This window comes from Hibiscus syriacus, unplaced genomic scaffold (genome assembly GCF_006381635.1).
Source record: "Hibiscus syriacus cultivar Baekdansim isolate YM2019G1 unplaced genomic scaffold, ASM638163v2 tig00110283_pilon, whole genome shotgun sequence".
Classification (NCBI taxonomy): domain Eukaryota; kingdom Viridiplantae; phylum Streptophyta; class Magnoliopsida; order Malvales; family Malvaceae; genus Hibiscus; species Hibiscus syriacus.
The window spans coordinates 527,473-554,394 of record NW_024062661.1 but is presented as its reverse complement, the minus strand read 5'-3'; the positions used below and the strand labels follow the sequence as shown (position 1 = coordinate 554,394).

At 33.4% G+C, this 26,922-nt stretch overlaps 2 protein-coding genes across 2 annotated transcripts; both read left to right on the top strand.

Moving 5' to 3' along the window:
- Positions 1-293: 293 nt before the first annotated feature.
- Positions 294-4,179, top strand: LOC120116146 (zinc finger protein VAR3, chloroplastic-like). Its single transcript, XM_039136700.1, has 6 exons — positions 294-929; positions 1,031-1,148; positions 1,555-1,820; positions 2,245-2,343; positions 2,421-2,779; positions 2,900-4,179. Exons 1-6 carry the CDS (start codon positions 502-504, stop codon positions 4,093-4,095), a joined length of 2,466 nt encoding a protein of 821 aa, XP_038992631.1. The 5' UTR covers positions 294-501; the 3' UTR covers positions 4,096-4,179.
- A 4,227-nt stretch (positions 4,180-8,406) lies between these two features.
- Positions 8,407-10,116, top strand: LOC120116075 (probable lysophospholipase BODYGUARD 4). The gene is made up of 4 exons (XM_039136630.1): positions 8,407-8,908; positions 9,004-9,368; positions 9,459-9,652; positions 9,749-10,116. Exons 1-4 carry the CDS (start codon positions 8,407-8,409, stop codon positions 10,071-10,073), a joined length of 1,386 nt encoding a protein of 461 aa, XP_038992561.1. The 3' UTR covers positions 10,074-10,116.
- Positions 10,117-26,922: the final 16,806 nt, after the last annotated feature.

Sequence of the window (26,922 nt, the reverse complement as noted above, 5' to 3'; positions counted from 1 at the left end):
GCAAGCGCCTAAAAAATTCAGTGATCATATTGCAAACGTACTAACGGCATTTAACGGTCGTGGACCATATTACAAACGGACTAAATGTTAGAGGATTGTATTGAAAGTTTTAAAAGTTAGGGGATCTAAATGAAAGTTTTAGAAAAGTTCAGTGACCATTATTATACTTTACTCTTTTTTATATTAATCATTTTTTAAATATTAATAAATTTTTCTAGAATCAGGACAAAGAAAAAAAAATCTTTAGTATTTGCTTCATAGCCAGACGCCAGGATGCCAGAAGATAATACCCTCTTCTTCGTTCACCACCCAAACCCTGATTATAGGTTTCAAGGGTTTTGCCCGACAACTCATTTCCGCTGTATTCCGCTCACAGCCACCACTCCCGCTGTACTAGGCTCACAGCCACCACTCCCGCCTTTTTCATCACAACTTCTATCCCTAATGCCAACTTGTGTATAATAAAAGAATATAAAGAGGGGCAGCAGCGGTAGGTTCCTAATGGTCCTTTCTCCCTCTTCCCCTCTCCTCCTGCATCACCACCGCCCCATCTCCTCCCTCCTCCGCCTCACACGCCATCGCATGCGGCTATCCTTCTTCCGCCGACATCACTTTCCGCCACCCCGTCCTTTGCTACCCATCACTGAAAACAAAAAATACACGTCCTTGTTTCTTCCCAGGCTTTCACCACGCCATTTCCACTACCAAACCGCCGCCTCAAATTTCGCCAGTTCCTCCTTTTTGGCCCCTCCCAATCATTCATGGCCCGAATTCTCCGCTCTTCTTAACAACATCTCGGCCGCTGGCTACTTCAATTCCCATCATACCTCCGATGAGCTTGCGGCGGATGCTTCCCAGTTCCCATATGAGTTTCTAGTTGTGCTGAATGCCTGCTTGGCTTTCGCGCGTGATAAAACGGACCTTCTAAGGTACCAATAGTGAAAGTTCAAATCAAAATTTTGCTTACATCATGTCGGTTTCGTCATTTTTTAAGTATCCCCCCTCCTTTTGCAATGGGTTTTATGATCAGATTGCTTTCGAGGAAGGAGATTGAGGTGGTGGTGCAAAACGGGAAGCCTTTCTTGTTCAAGGATGGGGAGGAGTCCGCAAGAAGGTTGTTGGTTTTCCTAAATAGCGGTGAAAGCAATGTAAGTACCGTTGATTTTGTTTAGTGGTATATATATGGGTACTAGAACAGAGGGTCTTCACAAAAATTCTTGTTATTCAAAGTTCAAACTTCCTTTTAAACCAAAGTATCTAAAATTCTAGGGTTTTGGTTGTTGATCATTGTTAATTCTATATTTCTATGTTAGAAATGAAGGGTTTTAGTCTGTTAATCTTGTATTCTAATTTGTATGTGAAATAGTTCCCATAGGATGATTCTTTCATAGTAGGGCCTCCACTAAGTGTTTATAAGTATGAATCTTGTGTGGTTGTATATGTTCTTTTTGAGATTAAGTAAAAATGAAGTCCCTTTTTCCATCACTGATGCTGTTGAATTCAGAGCTTTGAAACTAGTATGTGCTATGTTACTAAATATTATTCAGTTTTTAGGTTGCAGATGTTGATAAAGCAAACACTGTTGATTTAATGAGGTTTTTATTGAGTTATGCAAGCAATGTTACCTCTTCGTTGGATAGAACCAGTCTCTACAACACAGAGCTTGTTGAATCTTCTGTCCGTCATTTGCTGGGCGAGTTGGCAAAACTGAGTGACAGTCTGCCAGTTTCAAACTACTCCGAACATGAGAAAAATGGACAAATGGCAAGGTCTTTTGGACCAAATATTGAAATGAAAAGAGGTGACTGGATTTGCCCTAGGTAGGTCTTTTTTTATCATCTGCATAGGTAGTCTAGTGTTATTTCCCTTTTTTGTCATCGTCAAAGAAGCCAATGATTATATACTTTCTACTCTTCTATACAAGCACCGAGCATATGTGCATTCTTGAAACTTCACGGCCAATACATCTGTAGAAATCTTTTCTTAATGAAACAATTAGCGGAGACTATACTTAGCGGGTGCTTTTTTTGTTGTTGAAAGAATCGTGTCCTTCTGATTATATCCAATCCTGTATTGGATCCGTCTGATTAGATCCAATCCTGTATTGGAGTGTTTTTTTGGAATAGTGATATTAAGGATATCAGTTACTATACATATTTGTAAACAATCGCATGTGCTCCATGTTACCTATGATTGAATGGTGCTAAAGAGTTATGGCGGCATAATATTTCATTCTTTGTGCAGATGTAATTTTATGAACTTTGCAAGAAACGTGAAATGCCTCGAGTGCGAGGAAGCACGGCCCAAGCGGCAATTGACTGGTGGAGAGTGGGAGTGTCCCCAGTGAGCATTTCTTTTTACTCTCTTTTCTTTTTGGGAATTAATATTGTAATTTTAATGTATTCACCTTTTTTTTACAGATGTGATTTCTTTAATTATGGGAGGAATACAGTATGCTTGAGGTGTGATTGCAAACGTCCAGGACAGATCTCACTTGGTAATACGTACTCGAGACCAGCTTTAGCATCCATCAATGAGACTTCAAATAAGGTTGATCTTGATAGGCGCTTAGCTGCCAATGAAGAGAAGGCGCAACGATGGTTTAGTAAGGTTTCTCAGCTTGACGGGACAGATATGAGCTCTGCCATAGCAGATGAAGATTTCCCAGAAATCATGCCTTTGAGGAGAGGTGTTAATAGATTCGTTGTGAGTACAAGGAAATCTCCTCTGGAGAGGAGGTTGGCTGATGCTCAGTACCGTAGGAACATGGATAATGATGGCATTCCTGATCGTAACAATTATCAGACTGGGGAAGTAAATAAAACCTTGGATGCCCAAGTTAATCGGAGTTTAGATGAGGTTCTTGGTCGTTCTTCCAGCACTTTGGGATCTAATGAAGCTAGCATCAATACTGGAGCGGAAAATGCTCCTGTGTCTACTACAATGCAGGATGGTCATCCTAGAGGAACCAAGTCTAATTACGTTCCTTTTGTACCATTACCAGCAGATATGTTTGCGAAGAAACCTGAAAATTTGGAGATACAGGATAGTCGAAAAGATGTATCGAATGAACACAACACTGATGTTTCAAACACAGTTGGACAAGTGGATGCTGTTTCTGGGAGTGAGGATTTGCAGAAGTGTCTACGAATTCAGCAACATTCTGAGAAAGAAAGCATCGATAAAGAGGTAGAACAAGCTGAAAAATCTGAGGGATGGTTGAAGAAGGTTGCAGAGCTCCATAATGTTACCGATCTTGACACTGCAATTCCTGATGAGGACTTCCCCAAAATCATGCCCATGCGCAAAGGAGAGAACAAATTTGTTTTCAGCAGAAAGAAAGACCGTTCTCCGACTTCTCCAACTTACAAGAGGCGTGTGGAAACCGAGCAAGCTAGCAATACCAATTATGTTCCCTTTGTCCCCTTCCCACCTGACTACTTTGCTAAGAAGGATAAACCGCAGACAAATGGAACAGATTCTAGTGCAAAAGCAACTGATGAAACTTCAACCTCTGTGACACCAGGGCAGCCTTCAGATAAATTATCCGAGATGTCTGTTACAGATGATATGCAGCCAATGCAAAATCAACAGATGCAAAGCTGGATCTTGAAACCTTCTGGAGGAAACTCAAGTGAGATGAGGAGAGACGCAACTTATCCGGCACAGACTAGTGGATATTCAAACCAAAATTCTCTCAATCCCCAAACGAGTAGTAGTGACAGTAGGAAACAGGTGACAGATTTGCCGGGAAGTTCAACCCCACAGTCTGGGTATCAGAATGTTAGGAGTACTTGGAGTGGAAAGAGTTTGGAAGGTTCAGCAGTGAAGGAACCAGATCCTTTGGACATGTCGGAGGATGCCAAAGCAGAGAGGTGGTTTCGCCGTGTTGCTCAGATAAAGGACATTTCTGAGCTCAGCCAGATCCCCGACGAGGATTTCCCGTCCATAATGCCAATGAGGAAAGGGGTTAATAGGTTTGTCGTAAGCAAGCGGAAAACACCGCTGGAGAGGAGGTTGGCATCTCAACAGCATCGTAGAAATATTCCGGATGTTAATTCGGGTCTGGAAAAAAAAGAAACTGATAGTAACTAAGGTAATAAACGCAACTTTGCATTTTTATATGATACATTTTTTTGAAACATCTCATCATGCTGTTTGTAGCAATTCTATTCATTAGAGAAGAATAGGACTTTTTCGCCAGAAAGGTGTACCGTTTCAACATTTTTCTTTACTTGGTTTGAACTTCTAACAATGGCAGAAGAAACTTATCTTGAGATTGAAGCTGGATTTTAGTTATTATTATTAGGATTATTTGAAAAATAAGTGTTTTTTGTTTTTTGGTTTTAGGTGCTTGATTTTTTTTTTGTCAAAGTAGGTCAACATTTCATTCCTCTTCAGTCCATTAAAAAAGTATCCAATGAGTTTAGCCGTATACTTGTCAGCATAAATATTGGTCATTTATAGAAAACTAACAAACACTACTTGAATTTAAAGAATGAAATACTCTTGAATCTATCAAGTGGTTAAAAACAACCAAAATCTTCGCTCTTTCAATGGGCTTAGTTTAGGCTTAAGGGTCCATTCGGCCCAGCTGCTTGTGTACGCGCCTGCTACAATTGCGGTTGAAAGTTGCTGCGGTTGTAAGTGGTCTTATTGGACCTGCTGCTTCGGTGGCTACTATTTGGAGTGCCATGCTGGTGTAAGGGGAGAAAATCCCTTGAAATTGGTTGGTATGGCACTCAAGCCATATAACAAGAAATTCCGTAATCACTTGGATGGCGGTGTTGGATAGACTCCCAACGAAAAATCGCCTCATCTCTTTTGGGTGGAGTTTTAATGGAAAGTGTTTGTTATGTCCGAATCTGTTGGAAACTCGAGATCATTTCCCTTTTTAGTGTGCTTACTCAAAAGGCATTTGGGAGTGGGTTTTGGGAGCTTGTAATCTGTCTAGGTCCGTCATGGATTGGAGTTTGGAGCTTAGTTGGACGTGTAGCAATGCGAAAGGGAAGTGTTTGTTATCTTTCTTGTTTCGTTTGGCAGGGAATGGGTGCATTGTACTTGTTAGGAATATGGAAGTAGAAAAATAACTAAAACGATATCAATATAAAATAAAAGACGAGATTTAACGTGGGTCGGCTTTATTTACCTCAATTGGCGAGATGAACAATAATCCCGCCATAAACATAAAGAATTCAAAGAGTACAAGTAAATGATATCACATGTATCCCAAAATTCGGTGTATCTCCAAAACTCTCAGTATATGACTCAAATTGAATATGGGTACATATCGTTCCAACTAAAATTTAGGTTGACTTTGGTTTGGTTTGATTTTTTCAAATTTTGGATCAAGTTTAAATTATTATGCTTGGGTCTAAATTGCGTATCAGGTTAGGCAAATTGATTCATAATAATTGGGTTCATATCAAGTTTGCTAGGTCTAGATCAAAAGGATCAAATTGTAAAATATTAAACTTGCTCTTAACATGCTCATAACATGATTCTAACATAATAAAAATGTTAAAAAATTAAAATGAACCGTTAAAGATGCCAATGAATGTTTCTTTTTTTTTTTCTGCCAATTTTAGTATAATTACTAAATTACACCAAATCATGGATTTTAAAATTATAACACATCCAAATTAGGCATTCAACTCTTTCATATGCCTCAAATGGACAAATACGTAGTAATGACTATTAAAATCAATTTCCAGGAATAAATAACAAATGCATCGTCTACTAGTTATCACACTTCCGTTTTAAACAACTATGACCTACTTTAACTATAATCTTCAGCATCGCCAATTCAATGTTTAACACGTTCTAAATACTAAAAATTATTGCAAGACAATAACAAACAACCAAATTTTTAGAAATTCCCAAACTTAATGCAAAAACAACAAAGTAACGTCAGAGTGTCTTAATGAGCCCACATTGTTATTTTAAAGTTCAACGTAAGCCTTATTACACCCAATTTGTTTTTGTCTTGCTCGAACCGAAATGCAAACCAACTCTGGCGTTAATGAATCAAATAGTATCTGTAAAATATCAACAAACACGAAGTGAGCTTCAAAAGCTCAGTGAGTTCAATAGGAGCACTCTAAATATCATGAACTACAAGGTTAAATGAAAACTATAACACCTTAATCTAATCCAACCTAAACCCGAAGAATTAGAGTGTCATATAGAATCACTGAAGTGATTAATCATTTTTTCAAAATCAATAATCCAATATGAATAACCATAACCATGATAATCATAATCAAATTCACGTGTTTAAAACATAATAAATACCAATAGTACATCTCAAAATAATATCAAGTATATCAACATAGAGCTACGACTCGAATACACATAAGGTCACCAAATAGTACATATCCACTAATAATACTCAAGACATACTCTAATAGTTCGGTCTATATAGTATCTTGAACCCGATGATAAGCTCCTCGAATGTTCACCTATGAACCTTAGAATGAAAACACATTCCAAACGTTATCATTCTCAGTGTCATACAAATAACTCTACTATACTACATGAATTCATCATATGAGCATGCTAAAAAGTGTAGTCATGAACAACATATATGCATCGACAAAACAAAAACAAGTAAGCATCATAATGTAGTTCAAGATCTTCTCACATCACAGCACCCCTTTAGTTTACAATAAAGGTACTATGGATAAATAAAACTTGAATCAAACAAATATACATAACAAATATACAATAAATACTCAAAATAAAATAGAAATTTGATATAGTTTTTTTTACATTTTTTATTTTATATGCTTTGTATTATTTTGTAATAAGTATTGAAATAATTTTAGAACCATAATAAAAAATAAAATATATTTATGCCGGTATAATTCTGCACAAAAAATATCATTTTGAAATAGTTCTATTATTCTAACTCATAAAATTATAAACAATTAATATATTAATTACTAAAAATATAAAATACTATATAACAAGTTTAATTATCTAATTTTATTAATATTTTTATTAAATCAAACTTTTTGTATATTATTATTATGTATATAATTTTAAGTAAATTACTAAAAACAACTCATTGTTTCATGGGTAATCTTATATAAAATATCAAGAATTGTCAAAGAACTAAGAATTTGGGGAATGATATTCTCACCGTTTTAAACAAAAAGTACAACGATTGATAACAAGTTATTACCGCCAAAAGGGAATGATATTCTCACCGTTTTAAACAAAAAGTACAACGATTGATAACAAGTTATTACCGCCAAAAGGGAATGATGGCAAACCACATGTTAGAATGTTATTCCGAAAAGTATTATTCCCTCCGGTAATGGTATGTTCTTCGAAGCAAACAACCCCTTATATATATATAAGCTTTAATCTCCCCATTAAACTTAATTATTTATAAAAACGTATAAAACTCAAAATCTTAATATTGTGTTATTTTTTAAATGAGTTTTTAGCATAAATGTGTTTTCCATGCTGAATAATGAGTTGTTTAAATATATATTAAAAATTAAATTAGGTTGATAAATTTTCAATTTCTTGAACAAAAGATAGACGTATCAACATTGACCAACCCAACATGTGGATGTAACATGATTCTTTTGATCCTTTAGACAAAAGATCCCAATACGTTATTATTAAAATTTATTTATTTATTTTTAAAATTAGTTAGTTTGATATATGCCAACGATTAATTAGATCAGATTTTTGTTTCAAGTTTCGAAAGATCTCCACGCTTTTCATTATGAAAAAGGAAAAAAATAGTAATAATGTTCCAATTTAAATGTATCTTCAGAAATTGTTTGCACTCTTATTTTAGTTTTGAATAAAAGATAAACCTCTATTTCAGACAAAAAATAAATGAAATTAAGTTAAGAATTTATCAAAGTATAAACTAGACATTAATTACTTATTTTCAAACAATTATTTAGATATAATTGCAATGGAAATGAAAAAAATGAATTAATGAAATTGGTAAATTATTATTATTATTATTATTATTATTGAGAAATTTTAAAATTTACCCAATTTATAGTGTTCAATATTTCTCTCATTCAACGTGGATTTTAAATTAATGCCAAATTAATTTCTTATAATGTATGGCTCACATGCCAATATTCTTTGTTAATATTTTATCTTTAATGCAGTATGCAAACCATTATTTTACTTCTAGTTTTAGTTGTAGCATGTTTCATATAAATTCCTTCTGTTTTTTTATTTATTTAATTTCTTCACAATCTCTTCCATCTTTTCTAATTTTCAAAATAACCATAAATTTAATAAAATTAATTTCTATAATCATTTATGAAATATAACAATTTACAAATCCAGATTTGAGTATAAAAGCGCTTCCTATCCCAAGCTAAGGCCTTTAAGCCTTAACGTTGTAATTTAGCTTTTTTGTCAACCATGGTTGTTGCGAACATGAACACTTCTCTTCCACTTTCCAGCTCATTTTTCCTAAGAAAATGGACGAGAAACTGCACCAAAAACCTAATCTCAGCTCCAAATTTCCTTGTATTTTCATATCTCGACTTTCTCGATTCCGTTTTCTGTGTGGTTTACAAATACCTTGATCTGTTGTTGGAAGGTGAGGCACCTCCATGTTATTGCAGAAGCAAGAACAAGAGTGAGACCATCAATGACGATGAGGAAAATGGGATTTCTGAGACTTTGCATGGGAGGCAAAAGAAGCTAAAAGAAATGATTGATTTGATCGAGTTTGTGGAGAAGTTACTGAACAAAAACAAAGGTTTTGAAGCAGCCTATTGTGATTTTAACAACAAAAAGAAACTTGGTATTCATAGATTGGGAGATAGATGGTCTGAATGTGGATGTGATTCTTGCATCTCCTGGATGAAGGTCGATGATCCCAAGCTTCATGTTGTGGTGAAACAGTCTTCTTCAAAAGGTATGTAATTACACCAGGGATGGACGAAAGGACGAAAACATAATTTTTTTTAAGGTGTTAAACTAACATTTTTTACTTCAATTACTATGTGGCAGCAATGGGAGAAGATTCCAAGGAAAACGCAAATACAAATTCAAGTGAAAACGTGATATTCATACATGGGATTCTCAGTTCTTCATCGTTTTGGACAAAAACTCTTTTTCCGAAGCTGTCTGAATCCGAAAAGGCTAATAAGTACAACATGTTTGCAGTTGACCTATTGGGACATGGAAGAAGCCCAAAGCCAAGGGACAATTTATACACATTAAAAGATCATGTGGAATGGATTGAGAAATCTGTATTGTCTCAGTTCGGATTAAATTCTTTCCATTTGGTCGCTCATTCCATGGGTTCCATCATTGCATTGGCCTTAGCTGCAAAGCACTCTAAATCCGTAAAATCCATCACCCTTGTAGCCCCTGTAAGCATTATAAACACAATGTCATTTTCTTTTATCAGTTTCCACCTATTATGTTAAATTCTAAATTATTTGTTTCGAATATGGTTTCAGCCGTACTTTCCTTCAAAGGATGGAGTGGAGTTCATAGTGCTAAATAGTCTAACACCAAAGAGATTGTGGCCGCCGGAAACGTTTCTTTCGTCGGTGATGACATGGTATGAACACTTGAGCAGATCCGTATGTTTCATTCTCTGCAGAAACCATCGCACTTGGGAATCGCTAATTAAGCGACTCACTGGTGCAAGGTAAATTGCTCAAAATTATCTCATCAACTTTTTTTCTTTCTTATTTTCTATATAGCAAGAAATATTAATGAGAAAGATGTGTTTTTGATGTGTTAGGGATGTGAATTTCATGTTTTCGGATATGATAAAGATAACCCATCATTCAGGGTGGCACACAACACACAATGTGCTATACAGGGGAGTGAAACAGATGGACAAAAACCTTGAGATTCTGATGAAATTAAGGAAAAAAGTGCATGTCTTTATGGGAACCCGAGACAAATCTGTTCCACCAGATTGTGGGGACAAAATGAAGATCAAATTCCCAGAAGTTGAAGTTAATAACATCCCTGATGCTGGCCACCGATCTGTTCTGTTTAACAGAGAGAATGTTCTTGCTCAGGATTTGATTCAAATTTGGAAAAATTCAACCTCTTCTTGAATCTTAAATGGAATTGTAAATTGTAACTAGTCCCAATTTTTATGGGGGGAACAATTTTTATTGATTCTTATATTGATTTTTAAATCACAGAAATTTTACTTTACCATTTTTAAAAAAATGGAAATATAGTAATATAGTTATTGTAAATATTAAAAAAAACCAATATATATGAAAATTTATCTTTTTAGTCTTCCACAGCCTTAAGTGAAACACACAGCCAGATTAGACTACCTTTTCGCTGCCCAGGAAATCGAGATAACTGTTTTGGGTCAACCAAAAAAATACGGTCCAACAACAGTTGATTTTGGGTCAACCAAGTCATGATCATTGGAATGGGGATTGGTTACTAGGACTATATACAACTAGGTCGAATGAGTTCAGGGCATGACCTGATTGATACGGTTTCAGTTTAGGCGGTAAGGATTGCGCAGATAAGTTAGGCATAAGTACAATTAGATTTGGTAAGTGGGATGGACATACTACAGTTGGGCTTGGATGCATACCTATTAGGTGATTGATAACATGTTGAATGGCAGGCTACGATCAATTTTGGGTTGCTCTAAAGGGCCAAGGCCTATTGTTAGAAGAGAGGAATTTAGGCCTCAATACATGCCCATTCAGTGGGTTTCTATACAAGGTAAGTAGACTTTGGAGGGGTTCAGCTAGGTTTCTAGGGCTATCGATGAAACAATTAGAGCCGTAAATGAGGCGAGACAGACCATGAGCTATTCGAAATTGACTCGGTCAAGACTCGGAAAATACTCTACTCGAATGGACTTGATTCGGTTCTTAACGAGCCAAAATAAAAAAGGGATAAGGTAATCTTATTCAATCTGAAATAGCAAAGATAATGGCGAACCCTTGAGAACTTGATCCAAAAAGTGATGGTTTGCTTTAATCTTCCTTGCCCTATGGTACCATCCGCTAGGGGACATCTAGGGCAAAATTTTGGGGCCAATAACATGTTGATAGGAGGTTGGACAACGACTGAGCAAGACGACTAGAACTCAGACAGGAAAAACCTTCCAAATCCAAACAAAGAGCTTAACTTGAGAAGGTTAAACCTCTCAAGAAATTAGATATGGAAGGGACCAAGTCAGGCCACTTACAATTGCACCGATGGCCAATCCTAAGGACGGTTAACTCATACAGTCACTAACTTAAGTGACTTAAAAACCAATATCACTTTAAAATTATTAGTTTTTAGACGCATAAATATGTGTGAATAATACCTATTTTTTGCAATAAGACAAGATTTTTTAAGAGTTAATTACCTTGAATATCCCCAAATTATAACTATATTCTAAACTAGTCCTCAAGTTTTAAAATATTTTAATTTAGTCCTCAAGCTATCACTCATATCCCAGTTAGATCCTTTGATCTAGCAATTGGCTTGGGCACTAAATTTCAACTTAAATTTGATGTGTAATATTTAAAACATGCGGATCAAATTTCAAACATAACACCTATTGCATATATAATTTAGACCTAATGTGTAAAAAAATGTTTTATCAAATTTTAGTGATACATTCTATTTTTACATGTTAAGTCTAAACTCGACCAAAGTTAGACACTTTAATAATATACATAAGAAAATTGTAAAATAATTATTATTTGTAAACACTATTACAATAGTAAATGAGGTGGAATGATAGAATATTTATATTAACATATTTAAATTTCAAGTAATGAATTTTAGTTATTGTATGTAGATATTTGTATAAATATGAAAAGATAATAACATCTTTAAAATAATATTTATAATTCTTGATAAATGAAAATATATTGACTACTTTTGAATTGAACTGATATCAAATTGACTCATAATATTAATACAGTAAAATTTAATGAATAATATAATATAGATTCTTAACTTTTTTGTAGGCTGATACGATCTAAGAGTATAATCAAATTTAGTGGAATAAACTTAACTTAAAAGTTGAAACCCAAAGTTCAATTAAAAGTTGAAACCCAAAGTTAGAGATCAAAAATGAATTTACGAACTTATCAAGCGGACTAAGTGGTAAAAAAATATTATTTTTTTTAAAAGTTTTGAGTTTAAACAGTTGCATCCAACAAATGAACTTATCAATCCACCTCAGAGGTAAAAAAATATTATTATCTCTAAAAAAATTTAATTTCAAATAATTATATTTATAAAATATGTATAAAAGATTGGATTCGTCATGTTGAATTCATTTATCTAAAAAGAACTCAACTCCCCCAAGTATTCTAATTGGGTAAGCGTGAAATTCCACAGCCAGACGACGAAACGAATAAAGGAGTGGGAATGTCATTAATTATGAGATGCCATAAATTGGGAAAAGTAGACAATGAAATAACGTAGAAAAATGGGGACTCCGCTCTTCATATTTCATTCAAATTTATTCCTCAGTTTACACACCGCGTTTTGGACTTTACCTAGCAAATTGCCCACAAGAGGTTGATTCCAATTCAATGTGAGATTCGATTTTTGGATGAGTTATAATCTTAATTCATAATCGAATCCAACAATTTATGCGATGTAGTGATCTTCAAATCTAAATTAGTATTTTATAAGAAAAAATATTTAAACTATAAATAAAAAATTGATATTATATTTATCAAATTTTTTTTAAAAAAATTGTTAATATATTATGAAATCGGTCAATTATATTATTAAAGTTAGAAAAACCTTAATGCATCCATATGATTATGTCATTGACCTTTTTTTAAAAAAAATGGATCAAGATTATTTATGGAGAGGTTATGAATTCGAATAATTACGTCTGAATGATGTATGTGTGATATCAATAGTTTATGAAAATTTTGTGTAAATACTACTTTGAGATCACTCCATACCATTTTTTTTAAATTCCCACATTAACTATAATTGTTTTTTTACTTATTATTCATTAACTAAGCTTTATAAAAAAAATAATTTTTCAATACATTTTATTTATAAAAAAATAATTTAATTGCTGAAAATAAGATATTGGAACGAGAGGAAATGAAAATCATGGTTATAAAAATCAGGTGATATATGAATTGAATCTTAAATTGATTTAATGTTGTTGATTTACATAGGAATAGGTACATTCAAATATATTTAAGCGTATAGTATTTTTGATTTATTAATGAAAAAAAGTATGTCTAATTCATTATTTACCAAAAAAGAAAAGTATTTTTAATTTATAAGTTATATAAAAAGACAAATGTTATAGTTAATTGAATTAAAAATTGTCTTTTTAAAGTATTTTCAAAATACATTATTTTATACTATAAATATTAGAGATAAAACTTAAATTTACACATGACTCTTGATTTGATATAATTATATGTATTAAGTTTTGGTTTTGAATTTCGAGTCAATTATATACATAATTTTAATTTTAATTTTAATTTTTTCTTCAATTGAATACATTTTAATATATATATATATATATATATATATATATATATATATTCATTTTGGATAAACAAGACTGTTTTTATATACAATATGATAATATAAAATGATATAACGTCAAATATAATATTAATATTCTAAATTTAAATCAAATAAAATTTTATGTATATAGGTATACAAAATTAAAATTCATAAATAGCATTATATAACAAACTAAAATGCATAGCTAATCTTAATATATATATTTGAAAATTAGATAAAATTTCATTTCATTTCATTTCATTTCAACCAATTATGATTTTTAATTTATAAATTAAAATAAGTCAAACAAATATATATTTAAATTATACCCAAAAAAAAATATTCGAATAGAAATTCAATTCAAAATGAGAGTGAAGCTGAGCAGTTGCTAAATGGCATAGTGCACCAGGTTATTCACATGTGAAGTTTTTCTTTTTCTTTTTGATATAACCCTCTTGTAAGAAAACAATTCTCTCATAATTGTTTCCCCAACATTTTTGGTTTTGCGGGTCAAAACGTAGAAGTAATAATAATAATAATAATAATAATAATAATAATAATAATAATAATATCGCAACCGTCTTTCGGTTGGGCCCGGAATTGGGCTTCGACTTGAAATAATGAGTTAGAGTCGTCACCGATCACTTTTTAAAATATTTAGGTAGATCGGACACCATCTTACCTTATATGCATTTTACCATAAATGTGTCGGGTTCGGGAGTCAGTTACGGTTAAGGAATGATTAGCACCCTTGAACTGCCCTTTCAGTACTAATTCATTTGTCGGTTGTCTTTAATTACGAAAATTTAAATTTAAATTTAAATTTAAAACATTCGGTTCAAATTACTTACCTTTGATTGGTTGAAATTCTTCTAAAAAAGGTAAAAAAAATGTTAGATAAAAGATAAATGTTAAGTAAATAAAAACATAAAAAAGGAATAAAATAATAATAAAATACTAAATCAAAGTGTAAAAATAAAAATTAAAAATTAAAAATTAAAAATTAAAAATAAATATTAATAAAATAAATAAATAAATAAATAAAAGGTTAAGTTGAGAAGAGGAAAAAGAAATTGATGAAAAAAACTAGATAAAAAAGAAATTTAAAAAATAGCTAAATAAAAAAATATTTAAAAAAATTTAAAAAAAGAAAAGAGATAAAAATAAAATAAAAACCTAAAATAAAGAGATAAAAAAAGTAGATTAAACCGTGAATTTAATTAATGAGGGATTGATTTAAATAACAGATAAATCGGTGACCAATTTAAAAGAGAATCCATATTACAATTAAATATGGGGCGCAAAAGAAGTTTCTAAAATAAAAAGGGGAACTGATTTGTAATTTACCCTTTTGCCAATTGAAAACGCGCGGACCCTTGTTCGGGTCGGGTCGCGCGTGGGTCGGTCTGACGAGTTATTATAAAACCCAAAATAAACCCCATTCTCCTTCATTTATAACAAAACCAGAAAAAAAAAACAAAAGCCCATCACTCAAATCCTCTCCACTCACCCCATCCCCGACCATCTTCTTCGATGGAGCCCCACCGACGACCGCCGCCTAGAGAACACTTCAGCCATCGCCCACGGTGGCCGGATACCAACAAAACCTACCCTTCGAAAGCCCTTAACACCAATAATACAACACCATAATCTGAATCCTAAAAATCCCCTTAAATCACCGTAGATCTAACGAAAACCCTTTCGGGTTTTACCTTTTTCGGCGACCTCTCACTTTTCCGGTGACCTCTCACTTTTCCGGTGGTTTCTTCGGTTGGGAGATGCGCTCTTTTTTATGATATTTTTGCTGCTTTGTTTGTTTCCTTTGTGTTGTTGTATGTGGGTATTTTTCCTGGTGGTTTGCTTGTTGGTTTCGATGTTTTGATTGCCTTTGTTGTTGACGTGGTTTCGATTTATGGCAGTTTGTTGGCTTTGTTGATGATTTTGTGTTGGTTCTCTCACTGTTGGTTCGATCTTGTTGATGGTTGTTGTCTCTCGATGATACTAGATGATATTTATACAACCCCGATAGGGTTGTTTCCATTTTTAGCGGGGGATGGTTCCCCTCGTTTGGGGGTTTGTTGTTGACTGGCTGGAATCTCAAGACGGGTCAGTCCCGGGATCTTCGGCCGGACGCATTGGCCGATCGTTTTGTGCTTTGATCGTTGGGCTCCCTCTGAGCAACGTCTTGACTGAAACTGGATGTAAAACCCTAATATGGAATTAGGCTTGATCAAGCCCAAACCCGATTGGGCTACTGTTGGATCGCTTTGGACCCTAACTCTGGACCTAAACCTGGAAAAAAAAGAAAAAAAGAATTAATAATAAACAAATAAAAATAATAATATATATATAAAGAAATTCAAAACTATATATTGTATATATATATATTTTTTAAAAAGTTTTCAAAGTATATATTATATAGTTTTCAAAATATTTTAAAAACCATATATTATATATATTTTCAAAATGCTTTTTTTAAACTGTATATTATATAAGTTTTGAAAATGATTTCAAAACTATATATTATATAAGTTTTCAAAATGTTTTTAAAAAACTATATATTATATAAGTTTTCAAAATGGTTTTAAAAAACTATATATTATATAAGTTTTCAAAATGTTTTAAAAACTATATATTATATATTTATTTTCAAAAATGTTTTAAAAACTATATATTATATAAGTTTTCAAAATATTTTAAAAACTATATATATCATATATATATATATATATATATATATATATATATATATTCAAAATGACTTCAAACTATATAATATATATATATATATATATATAATAAAAAATACTGACGAAAATGAGTGTCTACAAATAATAATAATAATAATAATAACAATAACTCAATGGTGATAAAGTAAGCTAACTATAAATGTAACACCCACATACCGATACGGGTAACCTGATCCGATCCAAGGTGTCACATTAAGGCCACCGGAGACACCCACTGCAAAAAAAATCTAAGAAAAATTAATTTTTTTTGTTAAAAAACTTAAAATCATAAAATAATTTATAAATACAAAAGTAAAATTTTATAATATTCAGAAATAAAACAGATTTCAGACTATATATATATATATATATATATATATATATATATATATATATATATATATATATATAACAAAATACAACCTACAAGCCCCCTAATCACATGCACCGTACTCTGTAAGCAACGCCGGTTGAACTCCTTTACTGATGTTGATAGCTACCCTGGTTTGATTCTTTAAAGCTGAAATAGAGAGACAAAGAGTGAGTTTTGGGAAGATCAGTAATACAATACTACAAAGTGATGCTATAGGACATGCAGATAAATGGAAATAAAAAAAATTTCCTTGTTGACTCAGACTTATACAGGTTTTCAGAATGAGCTGCGATTCCACTGATATTTCTTCGAGTAACAGTCATGAAAATTTTATTTCAGAGGAAGAATTCAGAGAACCAGGTTCAGGAGATCAGAATAATGTGTCTAGTGAGTTCCAACCAAAACCAGTGAAAAGATATAAACTTTTTTAAAACAATAACTGTTTAAAACATGTTTTCAAAACCATAGTGAAACCCTCCAACCGAATAACGTTATGCAGTTCCCCATAACTGCATCCATAAGGGTTTATCCTAAGCACACAACAAAGGGAGCCACCCTAAGGGAATGTTTTGGGGCCCGAGAGCCTACCCAAGAAAGTTACTCGGCGCCTACCCAAGAATGATCTCGGGGCCGTAGGGCCTACCCAAGAAAGATCTCGGGGCCTCGGAGCCTACCCAATGGCCGTCTTAGGTCCGTAAGGATTTACCATCTGGATCAGGGTTGAACCTCCGTACTCCAAAATACTACCCATATAAAAATCCAGTAAAAATCAGTTTTAACCGTAAACCATAATATCTGGATCGTGATCTAGTAAAATTTCGTAAGCGCGACAATAAAATAAACATATAACTGCCCTCCATCCGTACACCATATATAGTCCCATGATTAACCTAAGGGAGAGCCTACCCAAGAAAGTTTCTCAGGGCCTCAGAGCCTACCTAAGGGTCACCTTAGTTCCTTAAGGATTTACCAGCTTGATCAGAGCTGAACCTCCAACCTACCCAGATAATGTCCCAATAAAACAGTTCAAATAGTAACCAATGAAAACAGAAAACCATAATTTATAAATTAGTAAATTCCATGATTCTTTAAATCAGGAGCAATCATATATTTCAATGAAACCCATAATCAGTGAACACATACCATGTAGCCATGGTTAATAAGCCAGTAAATCAAAAATTTTGATGAAACATATTTCAAAACATATAAGATAGTTATGTAGTACACGAGGAACACACTAGAGGATCCAAGTATTTTTTATAGGCACTCGACAGTTATCAGGAATGGAAACATGAAACTTATGCAATTTGATCGGATTCCAGGAACGATGTCATATTGAAAGGAATCAGTTACTAACAGATCTATTATACCATTAAAATTAATACCTTAAGAACCTTTTTTATTCAGGTGCATTCAAGAAGGTGTTCATAAACCTTTATATCAGAATAATTCTAGATCCAAATTTACTAAGAGTAATCCATTACTGAAACAATCAAGGGTATTCAGGATTATGTATTGAATTATCAGTATTTTGAGTCCAACTGAACCAACGATCCCAACTCTGCAATATTTGTTAATCATTCGGACTGTGCTACTTCATTATTATTATTATTCACTTCTTATTATTGACTGCACCAGTTGATATGATCAATATCATAATCATCCGTGATCAGTTCTTGAGGAGACGAATAGGTATTTCAATGGTATTTATTTATTTTTTGTATTGCAACTATATCAATAAATGTCGACATGTTTGATTCGAGGTTGTAACCCTTGAGAGCGGTACAATATATAAGTTCATCAATGTTTCCAAACTTGTCTGAGTCGTTCACTTAATTCTATATCTTTGAAGGTACTTAGGTCATTTGGTAGTTAATTTGTCCCGATTACCTCAGAATTACTAGAGTAATTCAATCATTTTCGAATTTTGGATACATACAATTCTTCCATTTAGTTCAACTTGGTCATATAATTTAGTCATTTCAATAAATTCAGACGAGTAAAATACCTTCGATAATTCAGTCTCCGGGTGTTATCTTAGAAAATAGAAATTCTAGGTCATTTGGTATTCAATGTTGATTTATTAATTTCAAAGCTTGAGGGTATTTAGTTATTCCAGTGCTTAGACATTCTTTGGGTCATTTTACACTTTAAGGGCATTCCATTATAACTTCGAAATTCTAAATCGATGATTCCAAGGTTCAAGTGGATTACTACCTTATCATAGCCATTCATAGTCATTTTCACATTTTAAGCTTATTATCGTCATTTTATTCAATTCTGTCAGTGACATTACTCCCAAATAAATTAGGCTTCAAAACATTATAGTTCCTTAAGAGTTCAAGTTATTTTGGTCATTTGAACAATCGAGGTTATTTTATAGCTCGAGGATATTTCGATAATTCCTTTAAATCCAAACAATATGCACTTTTTATGAAATTGGTCAAGTTTGTCCTTTCTAGGTTATTCTTCACCATCATGGAAGTCTTAGTCTTTTACAGTACTAAGGTATTTTCGTAATTTTACCCCATAGGGCTATTTTTGGTAATTTATTATCCAAATAATTCCCAACATATAACTAGATTAATCATAATTTACGAGTTCTGAGATTGATTGTTTTATTGATTAAATCACTAAACTTAGATTTGTTTCCGATCGGTCTACCAATTTCTCTTTTTCGAGCCGTCTGAGTCTTATATAATGTTATATCTTTATTCCAATTTTCGTCTGAGTACGATGATAGTTAAATACATCTTATGGAACAATCATTTCTATTCACGCATTTACCATTTATCAATGAATTTCAAAAAACATACAAAAGGTAATGGAGTATTACCTCTGTTTTCGTGCCATATCGATCGACCATTTAACTCCATTCGATCGCCCTCAAACTTTAATTCAATGTCCAATAATTCCTCGGATACATAACAAACAATTTTACATCAGAAAATAAACTTAATCAAAAAACCAAATTTGATTCCGAAGATAAATCACTGAAAAAACAGCTTACCAAGTGCAAATTTGGTAAAACAAACTTCAAATTCAGACTCAGGATATCGAAAAACACAAAATATGATATTTTAAAAAAAATTGACTTTTTGGTCAAAGTCAGCGGTCAAAGTCAACAAGTTGACTCATTCGGGTTGACTTGGTCGGGTCAACAGACCCGATTCAAACCAGTTCGGGCTGACTGTATCAGTTCTAGAAGCTTTCTAGGCCGACAAAGGATCCCCACACATACTGTCGGCGAGTGGCGGCACGTGCAATGGTGACAGAGGTCGTTTTAGACGGTCGTTCAGTCCCGATTCATCTACACACTTGATTTACTCATTATCAACCCAAAATAAACCGAGAACTCACCCAATCGACGATCGGCGGAGACAGCGGTGGTGAGGGACAAACTCGGCTGGGTTTTGGTCGGATGGAGTTGTGGACCTTCAAGGCAGAGGCGGGGAAGCGAACCAACTTTAAAATCACCCCCAATCGACGAAAACAAACGGAGAAGTTTTAATCTTCGACGAAGCTTTTGAAGGCTCCCCAAAACAGACGACAATGAGGCTAGGATATCATCCACTGTGTTGAGTTAATCGATCGACGGAATCGGCCAAGAGGGGGGTGAATTGGCAATTAAAAATTTCGTGGAAGCTTTTGCAGAAAAATTGAAAGTAATTGCACAACGATTTACAGTGGTTCGACTTTCTCAAACAAAGTCTACGTCCACTACCTTAGCTATCCACACTAAGGATTTTCCAACAAATTTACTAATTTGTTCTTTCTTTTGAGGCCAAAGAGATAACCTTACAAAATCCCTCAAGAGTATACCCCAACTCTTGAGAACACTCTTTTTCCCAAAGAGAAGATTACAAATTTGCAAACTTACAAGAAAACCTCACAAGGTAAGATGTTTGCACAATTCTAGAACAAGAAAAGAACACTTAAAGATAATTACAAATGAGCACAAATGGTGTTCTTGAAAGCAAAATGAATATTGAAAGGAAAATTGGCTTGATTTGCACAAACTTGGTGTTTGAAGCTTTCTCTCTTGTTTCTCTATGATTTCTTGTTGATCAAGGGCTTCAGAACTTGTTTATATACACCTTGAATCTCTTCTGAACGTTGGGGATGATTAGTGAAGATCATATAGTCGTTTTAGTGTGAAACAATTAATAAAACAGTTTGGAGCGTGGGGGGAATCGGTACCCCCTATGGGGAATCGGTTCCCTAAGTGTAAAATTCAAATATTTCGACCGTTTGAACAAGGGGGAATCGGTACCCCCTATGGGGGAATCGGTTCCCTCTGAGCATTCTGGAAATCTCGGAGCCAAACCATTCAGGGGGGAATCGGTACCCCCTTGGGGGGGAATCGGTTCCCTCTGAGCAATCTGGAATTTTTGGCTTTGAAATGGTTCGAAATACTTTGAAAGATTATTTTGAAATTGTTTTAAGATTAAAACTTAATTTTACACTTAAGTAAGGATTAAAAATGATTTTTGAAATATTTTGAGTAATGTTTTGATATTTGAATAATTATATCGAATATACTTAGAAAATCATTTTGGAAAATCTTAAAATTCATTTAACTTAATTTGTTATATCGAAATATCAAAATGTTTTCAACAATCTCCCCCTTTTTGATATAACAAAACATTTTAGTAATTTTAAGATTTTGAAATCAAGTTTTGAAATTACTCCCCCTTACTTTAACACTTCTCCCATTTATCATTTTAAAAACACACTTAAAACACACTTCTCCCCCTTTTTGTTAAATCAAAAAAGATTCAAATAAATGTGAAAAATATTAAGCCAATTAAGCTGCTAAGATCACAATCAAGAGAACCGTTAGCCATTAGTTCCGTAATCAATATTCATAAATAATGTGATATGGCAAAATTGGTCATATTGCTAATAATGATGTAAATGATGCAATAATAAATAAATCACACCAAACATATAAGTTTAAACCATCCAAACAAATCCAAACAAATTCACAATACTCAAATTCAAACATCCCAAAATATTCAAAATGTTAAAACAATAAGTTTGGAAAACAAATTAAAACATAAAATCAAACATCCATAGGAGGATCGGGAGGAGGAAAATGAGCTAGCATAGCGGCCATTTCGTTAGTGAGGTCATTAATACGTGCGTTGGTTGCTTCATTATTTGCACGCATTTCTCGAAGAATTTCTAATTGTTGAGCTCCCATTGTGGATAAGTGGGACTCTATAGAAATAAAGCGCGAATCCATGGTCGCATATCGGTAATCAAATGTCTCCATAAAAGATTGAAAATATGGAGGCATTTGAGTCGATTGTTGTGCTTGCTCTTCGGGCTGCTCCTCGGCCTTCTTAGGTTCAGCTTCAGCTTCATCGATGTCTCGCATTAGTTGCTCAAGCTCGAGATCTTCGTCAGCTTCGGGTGGAGCTCGTGAAGAACTAGCTCCCGGAGTAGTTGCAGAAGATCGAACCCATTCCCCGGTTTCCTTATCCTTAATCCATCCCGCTCTTGTTAAGGATAGAAGGTTAATTTGTTTCTTAAGAGGAAAAACGGCATCTAGACTGACTCTAAGCCCAGCTTTGGAAAACAGATTACTCAAAATACAACCGTAAACAAGAGATGAACAAAGTTTTTTTTATTAGGAACAAGATTTACGGTTTCAACAATTTCAGCAAAAATAATCTGAGGTAGGTTGATTTTAATATTATTTTCGAAACAATGTAACCACCAAAGATCTAAGGCTCTAAGAGTAGAATAACGACCTCCAGATGGTCGAAACCACCAAGAAATCATTAGATGAAGAAAACGTTCATGAAGGTCTAGAACACTTGCACTATCCCTTCTTTTATAACGAGATCCTAAAACTTGTTTTTCATTTGAAATCCCTTCATTGTCTAATCCGAATTTATTGGCTATGTAAGCCGAGTCAATATATAAGAATTGTCCTAGAAGGTAGGAACGAATTCCTATGGTTTCGGTTTCAGTTTGGTCTTTAACACAAACGGCATTAGAATAGAAAATACGAACAAGTTGATGGTAAACGATGGGTTCAAGGTCAAAGAGTTTATCAAATTTCCACTCTTGTAAAAGAGGAAGATATTTAAAATTGATAGCTAACATAGCTTGACGAGAAGGAATACGTTCTTCCCAGATTTTGTAAGAGTCGAAATATTGATAATACCAAAAACGATGGTTTCTAGGACCAGGATGATTGAAACACGAATTTTGGATAGTCAAATTAGGATCAATAGGATTAGGATTAGAAATTGGAATAGGTGGAGGATTTGGAGGTGGATTTGGTTGTCGGTGTGAACGACTAGATGAAGACCTAGCACGTTTAGGATTGGACATGGTTTAGGAAATCGGAATAGAATTGATAACCTGCAATTTTAAAAACAAATGTATGCAATTCAATTAATCCCAAAACTCAATTGAGTCCTCAATATTTCAAGGTTCGCTAAATCAATCCTAATGGGCAAAGTGTTTGAAAAACTTTTGAAAAATATGGTTTTGAGAAACAATATATGTATAGTTTTCATAACAACAACATAATTTAATCAAAACACAATAATTTGAAAATTAACATTTTTTTTATTTCGAAAATTAAAAAATTTTTGGAAAATTCTTGTGTTTTTGATGAAGTTAGTTGTAACATCTAGTTTTTAATCACTAAACAATCAATGCCCGATCACTATTTTAACCTAGAACTAATTAAAACTAATCCTATGTTCAAAATCAATGTAATAGAGAGTTTAGAAAAATTTACCTTGAAAGATGAAGATTGAGGGGATTTTGATGTTGTTTGCACGATTTTAATGATTCCAACAGATTTAGAAGATGATATTTGAAGCAAATTCCGATTAATATCGTTGATTTGAGGCAAAAATGGAGATTTGAGAAATTTAGAGGTGAAGAACGGCGGAAGAAGAGGAAAAGGAGGGTTTTGGGGTTTTTGGGGTTGTTCTGCCCGATTTAACAGAACCCCAGGGGGGTATCGATTCCCCTGTGGGGGGAATCGATTCCCCTTCAAAGGGGGAATCGGTTCCCTCATGGGGGGATCGATTCCCTTTGCACCAAAATGCTAAAATCCGACTTTTAAGCACATAAAATGCTAAATTAATCTTTTCTAGTGGTATAGGCAACTCATATATTGAAAAATAATTATGTTCAAACAATTAAATTAATCTTTAAACATTATTTGAACATAAAATTAATTTTCACTAAGAATCATAAACTCCCCCTAACTAATAGCAAGAATGCAATCAAAAATTATTATTATAAGCATTTAAAAGTGCTAAATTATTTTAACCACTAAGTGAAGATAGGTTAGTTAAACCTAATTCTCTTCTAAGTGTCCAAAACCTTTCCTTGTCTAAGGGTTTTGTAAAGATATCTGCTAATTGATGCAAAGTATCAACATATTCTAGAACTACATCTTCCTTAGTGACATGGTCTCTAATGAAGTGATGTCTTATTTCAATGTGCTTAGTTCTAGAGTGTTGGATGGGATTTTTAGTGAGACAAATAGCACTAGTATTATCATACTTGATAGGAATGGTACCTACTTCGATTCCATAATAAAAAAGTTGTTGTTTCATCCATAAAACTTGTGCACAACAACTACCGGCTGAAATGTATTCCGCTTCAGTGGTAGATAATGCCACACAATTTTATTTCTTTGAAAACCAAGAAATCAACATATTTCCAAGGAATTGGCAAGTACCGGAGGTGCTTTTCCTATCTAATTTGCATCCTCCATAATCCGCATCAGAAAAGGCATGCAAGCTAAAGCTAGAGTCTCTAGGATACCAAAGTCCTAAACTAGGAGTGTCCTTAAGGTATCTAAAGATTCTCTTAACAGCTAGTAAATGTGATTCTTTAGGACATGATTGAAACCTAGCACACAAGCAAACACTAAACATAATATACGGTCTACTTGCGGTTAGATAAAGCAAAGAGCCAATCATTGACCTATATAATTTAACATCTACACATTTACCTCCTTCATCTAAGTCAAGCTTTGTTGAAGAGCTCATTGGGGTGTTATGAGGTTTCCCATTTTCCAGTCCAAACTTCTTGAGCATATCTTTGACGTACTTAGCTTGATTAATGAAGACGCCATCTTTTCTTTGCTTGATTTGGAGTCCCAAGAAAAATGAGAGCTCCCCCATCATGCTCATCTCAAACTCACTTTGCATTAGCTTAGAAAATTCTTGGCAAAGAACATCATTAGTAGATCCAAATATTATATCATCAACGTAAATTTGAACTACTAATAAATCTTTACCTTTTCTCTTTAAAAACAATGTAGTGTCAACCTTTCCTTTTAAAAAACCTTTTTCAATTAAAAAATTTGACAATCTTTCATACCAAGCTCTAGGAGCTTGTTTTAAACCATAAAGAGCTTTTGTCAATTTTAAAACATGATCCGGAAAATTTGAATCTTCAAAACCTGGAGGTTGTTCCACGTACACTTCTTCTTTTATAAAACCATTTAAAAATGCAATTTTAACATCCATTTGATATAATTTAAATTCATTGAAACATGCAAATGCTAATAACATTCTAATTGCTTCCATCCTAGCTACGGGGGCGTATGTTTCATCATAGTCTATGCCCTCTTCTTGAGTATAGCCTTGAGCAACAAGTCTAGCCTTGTTCCTCACTATATTACCACTTTCATCAAGTTTATTTCTAAAAACCCATCTAGTACCTACAGTAGATTGATTACTAGGCCTTTCAACTAATGTCCATACTTTACTTCTCTCAAATTGATTTAATTCTTCTTGCATAGCCATAATCCAATGTTCATCTTTTAATGCTTCTTTGATGTTCTTAGGCTCTATGCATGAAATAAATGCAACATAATTACAGATATTTCTAAGAGAAGATCGAGTAGTTACCCCTTTTGATGGATCACCTATAATTTCACCATCCTTGACATAGTTGTACTCTCTTGGAAAATATACTTCCCTTTCTTCACTGGTTGGATTCTTAAGGGGATCATGAGTTTCCTCATCTTTTGTTTCTTCCTTTGATGATGATTCTCCAATGTCATGTCTAACGTCATTTGCTTGTACAATACCTACATCATCATTAATAGAAGAATCCTTCCTCGGAAGGGGATTATCATCGAAAACAACATGTATAGACTCTTCTACAACTAAAGTTCTTTTATTAAATACACGATAAGCTTTAGAATTTAAGGAATAACCCAGAAAAATTCCTTCATCACTTTTAGCATCAAATTTGCCAAGCTTTTCTTTACCGTTGTTTAAAACAAAACATTTACATCCAAAAGGATGAAAATAGCTAATGTTGGGCTTTTTATTTTTGATAATTTCATATGGAGTTTTCTTTAAAATTGGCCTAATCATTACTCGATTTACAACATAACAAGCGGTATTTGTGGCTTCCACCCAAAAATATTTTGGCAAATTATTTTCACAAAGCATGGTTCTAGCCATTTCTTCTAAAGTTCGATTTTTCCTCTCAACAACTCCATTTTGTTGAGGGGTTCTAGGTGCTGAAAAATTATGGCTAATACCATTAGAATTACAAAACTCAATAAATCCAAGATTTTCAAATTCAGTTCCATGATCACTTCTAACACTAGTGATAGAGTAACCTTTTTCATTTTGGATTATTTTTGAAAATGTGATGAAATTTTCTAATGCTTCATCTTTAGTACTTAAGAATAGAACCCAAGTGTATCTAGAATAGTCATCTACCAAGACAAATGCATATTGTTTTCCTCCCAAGCTAGTAGTTCTAGTTGGCCCAAAAAGATCTAAATGGATCAATTGTAATACTCTACTAGTTGATACATCATTAATAGATTTAAAAGAAACTCGTTTTTTTTCCTTTAGCACAAGCATCACAGATTTTATCATTATCAAATTTAAGCTTAGGCAACCCTCTTACTAAGTCTCCTTGAATTAACCATTGCAAAACACTCATACTAGCATGACCTAGTCTCCTATGCCATAACCAACTATCATGATCATCCTTAGCAACTAGGCATAAATTAGTCATATCAATAGAATCTAAATGCACCATGTAAATGTTTCCTATTCTATGACCAACAAGCATAATCCGATTAGATGCAATGTCAATGACTTTACAACCATTAATTTCAAATAAGACATTGAATCCTTTATCGCATAATTGACTAATACTAAATAGATTATGCTTTAATCCATTCACATATAAAACATTCTTAATTTGTATGGAAGAGGTATTACCTATTGTACCAATACATTCAATGTGACCTTTTGAATTATCTCCAAAAGTCACTTCTCCTCCATTTTTGGCGTTAAGCTCAATGAACCGGCTTTTGTC

Coding starts and splice junctions, on each gene's coding strand:
- LOC120116146 (XM_039136700.1), top strand. CDS start 502: ATGGTCCTTTCTCCCTCTTCCCCTCTCCTCCTGCATCACCACCGCCCC. Junction 1,149..1,554: donor TAAATAGCGGTGAAAGCAAT/GTAAGTACCGTT, acceptor TTCAGTTTTTAG/GTTGCAGATGTTGATAAAGC. Junction 2,780..2,899: donor TAGGAACATGGATAATGATG/GCATTCCTGATC, acceptor GATCTAATGAAG/CTAGCATCAATACTGGAGCG.
- LOC120116075 (XM_039136630.1), top strand. CDS start 8,407: ATGGTTGTTGCGAACATGAACACTTCTCTTCCACTTTCCAGCTCATTT. Junction 8,909..9,003: donor GAAACAGTCTTCTTCAAAAG/GTATGTAATTAC, acceptor ACTATGTGGCAG/CAATGGGAGAAGATTCCAAG. Junction 9,653..9,748: donor AAGCGACTCACTGGTGCAAG/GTAAATTGCTCA, acceptor TTGATGTGTTAG/GGATGTGAATTTCATGTTTT.